The 9,994-nt window shown below is 34.7% G+C and overlaps 1 protein-coding gene across 1 annotated transcript in view; it reads left to right on the top strand.

The window, feature by feature from the left end:
- The window catches only part of HELRODRAFT_87651 (hypothetical protein), a gene marked incomplete at both ends in the record, with an annotated part of 10,511 nt that extends 2,385 nt beyond the window's left edge, over positions 1-8,126 (top strand). Inside the window, 5 exons of the mRNA XM_009028841.1 lie at positions 4,220-4,322; positions 6,834-6,890; positions 7,003-7,119; positions 7,212-7,373; positions 7,953-8,126. Of these exons, the coding sequence (XP_009027089.1) occupies positions 4,220-4,322; positions 6,834-6,890; positions 7,003-7,119; positions 7,212-7,373; positions 7,953-8,126 (613 nt within the window). The remainder of the gene's footprint in view (positions 1-4,219; positions 4,323-6,833; positions 6,891-7,002; positions 7,120-7,211; positions 7,374-7,952) is intronic.
- Between the last annotated feature and the right edge of the window lie 1,868 nt (positions 8,127-9,994).

Below are 9,994 nucleotides of genomic sequence, written 5' to 3'. Positions count from 1 at the left end.
AATAATTTGAACTCTGAAGGCAATCTATTCCAAAGTGAAACCCCGGAGGAGAAAACCGATAACTTATAAATTACTAATCTAGGGTAAGGTTGAACATAATCATTCATTCGTCTTAAAACACGTAACTTTTTATCAGGAGCTTTAAAATGAATGGAAAAATTAGGAGGCAATAAATTTTTATATAATTTAAACATAAATTTTAACAGACCAAAATTATATATTTGTTTAATTGTTAATAGATTAGCTTCTTGGTAAAAACTTGAGACATGGTCATACTTTTTCAAGAAAAAAAGACATCTAACTAAACTATTATAGGCCAATCTCAAAGAATTAAGATGGGTCGTGCAACTATTACCCCATAACATTACGCCATATGTTAAATACGGATAAATTAAACTGTAATATAATTTTTTAGTGACATCAAAACTAAGCTTGAACCTCAATTTATGAATGATACCAGTAATTTTAGAAATTTTATTTGATATGTGCATTATATGATTTAACCATGACAAATTGTCTGTAATTACAAAACCTAAAAATTTATTTGTATACACTCTTTCAATACTGTTATTATCAACTTTAATAGAAATCCCTAAATTATTAGTAACAATCTTAGAACCAAAAATCATATAGTTTGTTTTTTTATAATTTATATTTAATTCATTTGATTTAAACCAACTGCATATTTTTTCCATTTCAGTGTTAAATGTATTGACCACAGTATTAATGTCTTTCCCAGAACATAAAATAGTGGTATCATCAGCAAACAATATACTTTCAAATGATTTACTGACAGTGGATAAATCATTTATAAAAATTAAAAATAACAAAGGCCCCAAAACTGAACCTTGCGGGACACCAAATTTAATCAAAACATTCGATGACCGATGATTACCCAAAGCTACATATTGTTTACGATTTGATAGATAACTTTCAAACAATCTGTGTTGTACTCCACGAATACCAAGAGAATATAATTTCCTTAACAATAACGCATGATTGATAGAATCAAACGCTTTAGATCAGTGTCGGGCAACCTTTTTCGAGTTGCGGCGCACTAAGCTTAATTTCCTTTTTTTGCGGCGCACCTGTGGTTCTCACTATAAATTTCCTCGTAGGTAATTAAAATACAACAATAAATACTAGTAAAAATTTAAACATATATATCACATTTTATTAATTTTCAATATTAAATTAACATAGTCAATGCGAGCATTGCGATTGTTTTTGAGAGCATATCAAATCAATACGGGGATGTACTTGTGAAAGACAAACGCGCATCTCCTCATCTATCATTTGAAGTCTTTCGCGCTTCTTAGACTTCATTTCTGTGAGTGTTGAAAAACCTTGCTCACACAGGTAGGAACTTCCAAATGGCAACAATGATTCGATGGCCGCATTACTAAGTTTAGGAAATTTGGAGTTTAAGCACAACCAAAACTCAGATAGCTCCTTTTCAGTGAATAGTCTTTTGAAAACTAAATCGTTTTTTAAATCAATTAAGTTTTCTTGCATTTCTTCTTCCAGGTGTTGAATTTCACAGTGCATAAATGGGTTAACTACCCATTCCATCTTTTCAACGTCCAAGTTAGGAAAATATTTATCAAAAGAAGCGGATAGTAATATCAAAGTTTCTTCGACTTCTTTTTTGATAATAGATTTTGATGGATTCTCTTGAACCATCGGAAAAGATGCAAAATTTTTCTTTAGCAATGTTTAAATTCCATAAGCTGAGTTTTTCCTTAAACGCTTTCAACTTGGTGGAGATAGTGATAATGTTCTCCTGAGCACCTTGCAAATTTAAATTAAGGCTGTTTAATTTGTCGAAAATATCACCCAAAAATGAAACTCGTAACCACCAAACATCACTCATCATGAAAGGAAAATTAATCTCTTCGTTATCAATGAATGCCATTATTTCATTTTTCATTGAAATAAATCGATTTAAAACTTTGCCTTTCGACAACCATCTGACTTCAGTATGAAACAATAAATTTGTATAATCGGAATCCATTGCTTCACAAAATGTTAAAAAATTCTCGATCGAAGAGCATTTGATTTGATGTAATTGACTACTTTGACAACTTCATCTAGAGTTGTGACAAGGATGGGAGGAACCGACTTTGACACTAACATTTCTCTATGAACCATACAGTGAACAAATTTGATATTTGGATTTTTTTTTATGACATGTGCTATCAATCCCTTTCTTGAACCTTTCATAGCTGGAGCTCCATCCGTACAGACGCTAACACAATTTTCCCATCTCAAGTTATACTTCATAACATTTTCATCAACTAATTCAAAAATGTCCGCACCAGTCGTTCTTTGTTTTAATTCTTTACAAAAAAAGTAGTTATTCACAATTTTTCCTGTATCGACGAACCCCAAAAATGCCAGCAATTGAGCTTTATTACTAATATCTGTGGTTTCATCAAGCTGTATAGCCCATTTTGTTGATGAATCATTAAAAGATTTTTTTATTTGCAACTCAATATCTTCTGACATATCTTCAATTCTTCTCGCAATAGTTTTTGATGATAGTGGAATTTTCTTAACCTTCTCCATAGCATCATTCGTTAACATACATCCTGTCACAATTTTTAAAGCAGGCAAGATAATTTCCTCTGCTTCCGCGTGAGCTTTCTTCTTTCGAGCGATGAGTTGAGCTATCATGTAACTAGCTGTTTGAGCTTCATCTGAGGTGGTCATAAATTTCTTGAATTTTTTTGATTGCTTTTGAAAACTTGATCGTATATTTTCAAAGTAGCTTATTGGATTGTTCATCTGCTCCTGATGATTTGTCTCAATATGTCGAAGTAGTTTACTTGGCACCATTGTTTCGTTGCTGAGGGTTTTTAGGCAAATTAAGCAAAACGGCAGTGATGGATCATTAACAGATGGTATAAATCCATATTTGAGATAATCTTCAACGTATTTCCTCTTATTTCCAGTTGATTTTAATATTTTCTTATCTTCATTATTTTCGTTTTGATTTTGTTTATCACTGGCATCTTCTCTAATTAGAAATCTCACCATCTAGTTTTGAGAGAGTTTAGAAAACACACAAATATAATAAAAATATGTTTAAATTAAATAAAAATATGTTTAAATTAAATAAAGTTACCTTGAGTTAAAAGTGAGTGAGAACAGCAATACTTTGACGAAAACTTCGAATAAATTTTTTAAATAAATTTATAATTTTTTTTTGTTTTCTTTTTTTTAACAAGCTTTGTAGCTTTTTGTCTCTATTAATAGACAGCTGTGACAAAGATTGTAAATGAAGGTTAAGTTTTTGAAAAAAATATTCCGAAATATTCTGAATAAAAATTATAAAAAATATTTTTGAAACATTATTTTTAAATTTAACCAAAAGTCCAAAAGTTCTAAATACCTACAAAAATGTTCGCGGCACACCTAGATTCTTCGCGGCACACCAGTGTGCCTCGGCACACTGGTTGCCCGACACTGCTTTAGATAGATCTAAAAATAACCCAATAGTTATCGACTTATCTTCCATTTTACTAAAAATTCTCTCAACAAGATCTAACAACGCCAACTCAGTAGATCTACCTTTTCTAAATCCATATTGAGAATCATTGAAAAATTTGATATGTTTCAAATAATTATTTAAACGATTTGACATGATTTTTTCTAAGATTTTTGACAAAGATGGTAGAATTGTAATTGGTCGATAATTGGACAGCAGATTAGTGAAACCATTTTTATGCAAGGGAATAACTTTAGCAATCTTAAAAATTTAAGATATATATATATATATATATATATATATATATATATAGTATCAAAAACTCGGGATTTCCATCTGCCAATTATTCATTTTCATGCCTTGTAGATTGAGTACTATATGAATATGAATCTAGCAGCAAACTTTCAGCCTAATTCACAATATCATCGCCACATTGCAAAGAAGGGTTAGGGTTTAGTAACTGTGGTAACTATGGTAATACATAATGCAACTATTAGGCCGATCCAAGATGTAATATATCAAAAAGGTCGGTAATGGAAATCCATTACAAAGTTATACATGTTCATGCTCGCGCTCAATTGAATACTACATGAATCTTTAGCAAGTTTGGAAAAAGTGCTATGTATAAATACATATAATAATGATAACAACAACAATAATACATACATACATACATATACAAACACACACACAAACACACACACACACTACATACCAACATACAGTAAGATTAAAGCTGCATAAGAACAACGATGAGGAATATGAGTTCAGTCTGCCAAGCGTCTATGGAAGGAGCATCTTAACTACGCCATGGGTAGAACTTGGAGATAAGGTTATAGTAGTAGTATTTTTATTATTATTATTATTAGTAGTAGTAGTAGTAGTGGTACTAGTTTTTTGTTATTGTTAATGTTGTTTATTAGCAGAAGTAGATTTTTTGAGGTTCTTTGTGTATAAATCTTTGTTGATGAAATTTGTTAGAGATGGTTTTGCTACTGCTACTAATATAATATAACTATTGCTGCTTTTATTGCGTTTGGGAGAGATACAGGAACTGTGTGTTGGCTACGGCAGATAAAGTATGTGGATGGACGATAGGAAAGTGTAGGTATGGTGAGACGTGGTGGTGGGATGAAGATATAAGAAGGGTTTTGGAGGTCAAGAAGGAGAGGTTTAGGGTATGGAGAAGGGACATGACGGAGGAAGCGGAGTTTGAGTATAGGAAGGCTAAGAAGGCTGCAAAACAGGTAGTGGCAACTGCAATGACGAAAGCATCAGATAGGTTATTGAAGGAAATGGAATTTGATGTGAGTTCGAGGAAAATGTTCAAAGTAGCAAAGCAGTCAATTTGGGATAGGAAAGATGTTATAGGGAATGGATGTGTTTGTGATGGATCTGGCAAGTTGTGTATAGATGAGGAGGAAAAAGCTCAGGCGTGGAAAGCTCATATGGAAAGGTTGATGAATGAAGAGAATGAGTGGGATGGAGATGTGGAATCCGCGGTCACACACGGACCTGTAGAGAAGGTGACAATGGAGGAAGTAGAGAAAGCAGTTAGAGAAATGAAACTTGGTAAGGTGACAGGGGTTTCGGAAGTGGCGGCAGAACATATAAAAGCGAGTGGGGTGATAGGAATTGAAGTTATGATGAGAATTGCTAACAGTATGTTTGATGATGAAGGTATACCTGAGGATTGGCGACACAGTGTGTTGGTGCCGTTGTATAAGGGCAAAGGAGATGTGAGAGATTGTGGGTCATATAGGGGTGTGAAATTGCTAGAGCACGGAATGAAGGTAGTGGAGAGGGTGCTTGAGAGGAGGTTGAGAAATATGGTGACAGTTAATGAAATGCAGTGTGGGTTTATGCCTGGTAGGGGAACGGTGGATGCGTTGTTCATGGTGAGAATGTTGCAGGAGAATTATAGAAAGAAGAAACGAAGATTGTACATGTGTTTTGTGGATCTAGAAAAGGCTTTTGATCGAGTACCGAGGAAGGTCATTGAATGGGCGTTGAGGAAGAAAGGAATGAATGAGAGACTTGTTAAAGCTGTGATGCAGCTGTATGAAGGGGCAAATACAAAGGTGAGGGTTGGAAGGAGGATGTCGGACGCTTTTAGTGTTAAGGTAGGAGTGCATCAAGGATCAGTGTTATCACCGTTTCTGTTTGCAATTGTGATGGATGTTGTGTGTGGAAACATAATGGAGGGGTTGTTATTTGAGATTTTGTATGCAGATGATTTAGTCTTGATGGCTGATAGCATGGAAGAATTGCAGTTAAAATTTGACAGATGGAAAAGTGTTATTGAAAAGAAAGGGTTGAAAGTTAATATTGGTAAGACGAAGGTAATGGCGAGTGGGGAAGGTGGGGAGCGAGTGATAAGTAAAATAGACCCCTGTGGGGTATGTGATAGGAGAGTGAAGGCTAACTCAGTATTGTGTATAGGATGTCAGAAATGGGTGCATAAGAGATGTAGTGGTGTGAGGGGGGCACTGAAAAAGGTGGAAGGCACGTTCAAATGTAAGAAGTGTGTTCATGGTGTGATTAATAGGACGGACGCAAGGACGGGGTTGAGTGGTGGTATTGAAAGAGTGGAAAACTTTGTTTACTTAGGGGATAAGCTGAACGCGGATGGAGGATGTTTGAGCGCAGTTACGACTAGAGTTCGTGTAGGATGGATGAAATTTAGGGAACTGGGTGGGGTATTGTGTGGAAAGAAATGGTCAGTGAAGATGAAAGGGAGGGTATATAAAGCATGTTTGAGAGCAGCGATGGTACATGGTGGTGAAACTTGGGTGTTGAGGAGAGAGGAGGAAAGTGTACTGCAGACGGCTGAAAGAGCTGAGGATGATGTGTGGGGTTAAAGTGAAGGATAGGAGGAGTAGTACAGAGCTGATGTCAATGATGGGACTGAATGAGGACATTGTGACATTGATAAGGAGATCGAGATTGCGGTGGTATGGACATGTGTTGAAAAGGGATGAAAGGGTCGGGATTAGGCGAGCGTTGGAGTTCGAGGTTGAAGGAGTGGTAGGAAGGGGTCGTCCGCGATTGGGATGGAGAGAGCAGGTGGAGAAGGACAGGGTGAAAGCGGGGTTGCGTGATACTGAGGTGAGTGACAGATGTGGATGGCGTCGAGGGGTATTTCGGTTTCATCATAGGTAGCCAAACGGCAACCCCCGATCTCGGGGAAAATGTCGTCTAAACGTGTGTTGTTGTTGTTATTGCTGCTTTTATCATTCAATACTGCTGCTGCTGCTGCTGCTACTTCTGCTACTACTACTACTACTACTACTTTATCATCACCATCATCATCATGTTTGTCGTCTGCTTTATTGATGGTCAGGTGAACATAACATGCGAGAGAACAAAGTACACAGCTGGCATCGTCTTCCACACAAAAGTTTCTAACGTTTTATTTATTTATTTATTTATTCATTTGTTCTTCCATTCTTCCAGTCATTTATTCATTCATTCATTAACTGATCCATTCATCCATTCATCAATCCATGCAGCCGTTCTACGGCGGCAAACTGCACAAGATAACAGCTGAGGTTAAAAATCCAGCCGGCGAGTTCATCTGCCACGTGACCGGCGAATGGAATGGCGTCATGGAATTCAATTATGCTAATGTATGCAAATTTATTCAAATTATGTTAATTAGACTGCTGGCTTGCATTTTAATGTTTGTTCACATGCACACACGCACCCACCCACGGACCAGGGCCAAACGAAATTGATAGACACTGGCAAACTGGAGATCAAGCACAAATGCGTTCGCAAAGTTTCGGACCAGGACGACAATGAATCTAGGAGACTGTGGTCGAAAGTTATTGGCTGCCTAAAATCTGGAGACATGAATGGGGCCACTGAATTCAAACATTCGGTAGGTGCCGTTTTTCGTCCGCTTGATTTGTTTCTATTTTGTAACTTAAATCGTTCGTTTGTTTGTCAGATGACTTTACGTATGTACGTGTATGTTAGTTGGCGGTAGGTTGGTGCCAAAATAATGCCGATTTTACTTTACTTAATTTTTCGAGCCCAAAACACTTTCCAAAAGTGAAATTGCACAAGAAGAAGCTAATTGAGACTGCTCGGTGGTCGATCTGCAGCTGCTGAATTATTTCTGATCTGCAGCTGCTGAATTATTTCTGATCTGCAGGCGCTGAATTATTTCTGATCTGCAGGCGCTGAATTATTTCATCACACTTTGTAAAAACGTCGTTAAGCAATTAGTGGAAAGATGAACAAATTGATGAGATGCATCAATAATTAAGTCAACTGCCGGGAGAAAACCTTCCCGCGATAACGTGTTTGCGTGTTGCGAGTGCGTGCGTGTGCGTGTGTGTGTGTGCGTGTGTGTGTGCGTGTATGAGAGAGAGAGAAAGAGAAAGAGAGAGGCGTACTTTTTTTTACGTGTGTTGTTTGTTCACTCTTGTATTAATACTTATTTTGATTTTCAAAGTTGGAAGAAGAGCAGAGAAGGTTGGAAAAGATGAGGAAGGAGCAGAACATTCCCATACAACTAAAAGTAAACTTTCTATTTATCAATTCATTTATTTTATTTATTTATTTTCATTTATTTCATTTTTCAAAAGTGAATTTCCATTCTAATCAAAATTTTTTCTTTCAAAATTGACAAGTACTTTGAACCAAGCCAGCAGCAAGAGTCATGGAAGTTTAAATATCCAATGAAATTAAAGTTCGGCAACATCGATACCGACACAACAACAGCAACAACATCATCATCATCAACAACAATTTTTCATACTACTACTACTACTAATGCCAGTGGGGCTTCTTGCTTATCAAATACCTCTGTTAATGCAACAGCAGTCACAAGTTCTCACTTCAACTCTTACTCTACCAACAACACAACAACAACTACTACTACTACTACTGCTGGTACTACAGCTTCTACTAAAACTACTATTTTTAGTTTAAGTGATAATACTGTCGCTTCTAGCAGTAATAATTCTACTACTACTACCGCTGCTGCTGCTGCTACTAATACAACACCTAGATACTTATCAGCGTTCCTGTAGAAGCTTACTTTTTGTCCGTGATGACGATGATGCCGATGGTGAAGGTGGTGATATGATGGTGAGTATGATGACTACGATGTAGATAATGAGGATGGTAGCATAGAATTCCCGGGTTTGAATACTCACGCATACTCCGATATATTGATTTATGCATACTATATATATATATATATATATATATATATATACATATATATATATATATATATATATAAATTCATTTAGTTGAAATATTTTTGCTGTCAAAAATGACCACGAATAATATATAGAGATAAAATGTGCATGCGATTTTCTAATATTTATGAAGAGTTATATTTTTTTTGTTTAAAAAGTGAATGGCTAATATCATTTCAATTTAGATGGTTTTTTGCATGGATATGTATTTATATCTATCCATGCTCTTTTTTATTCCTCTCCTCTCACTTTTTTCTCTATCTCTCCTTCTCTCCCTGTCAATGCTACCTACTTCCCATATTATAGATCATTCGTTCGTTCGCTTGTTATCCGTCACACATGTACAAATGCTTTTGCGTGTATTAAAATTACAATATTAAATAAATCATTTTTTTTTGTACGATGTAAGTATATGTATATATTTAATTATGGAAAGAAATGTATGGTATGGCGTTATATCTATGCATATTATATATATATATATATAATATGGGTATATATGATTATATGATATATGCATGTATGTATTTATAATTCATGTAGATCTTTTAAGAGTAAAAAATTAGACCTTTAATAAGTTGTTTAGTTTTGTTGTGTGTGTAAATTTATAGTTTTTTCCTCTCTGATTTTCCTACGTTTGAGTTTATTTAACCTTTAATTATTAATTTTAAAATAAAGAATAATACGGATGAAATTTTTCTTGTTTCTAATTATTTATTTAGTTTTTTTTTTTAAATTAATTTTGGAATTTTGGGGGTAATGAACGATAGAATTCTCCTTTGATTGCATAACTTATTTTAGTGATTTTCATGATTTAAATGTTTATTTGCCAGCACTTTCTTTGTCTTACTCTTTTTTTTTTAATACAAACCGACCCCCATTGCACAGACCATCTTACTGGGTAATATTATATAGCGCCCTTTCACAAAATCTCAAAGGCTCTGAAACAAAAATCACAAGAGATAACAACATGGATATATATATATATCCATAGATATATATCAGTGATGACGTAAGTACTCAAAAAATGTACTTAAGTATAAGTACTAAGTACTCAGTAATAAAAGTACTTAAGTATAAGTACTAAGTATCAAAACAAATTGTATACTTGATACTTATAAGTACTAAGTATAAGTACTAAGTACCTAAGTACATACCATGGTTAATTTGAAATATTTATAAATTTATTAAACTCAGAAATCAACTCATTATTTACAGTAATTTATTTACATCAATAAAAGAGTTTGTTCTTTTTGAGTAAAAGTAAAGTTTCAAATGATTTATCACT

The sequence above is a fragment of the Helobdella robusta genome (assembly GCF_000326865.2).
Source record: "Helobdella robusta unplaced genomic scaffold HELROscaffold_59, whole genome shotgun sequence".
NCBI classification, from domain to species: domain Eukaryota; kingdom Metazoa; phylum Annelida; class Clitellata; order Rhynchobdellida; family Glossiphoniidae; genus Helobdella; species Helobdella robusta.
Note: the sequence above shows the minus strand (reverse complement) of the source record. Positions and strands in the feature narration are given on the sequence as shown.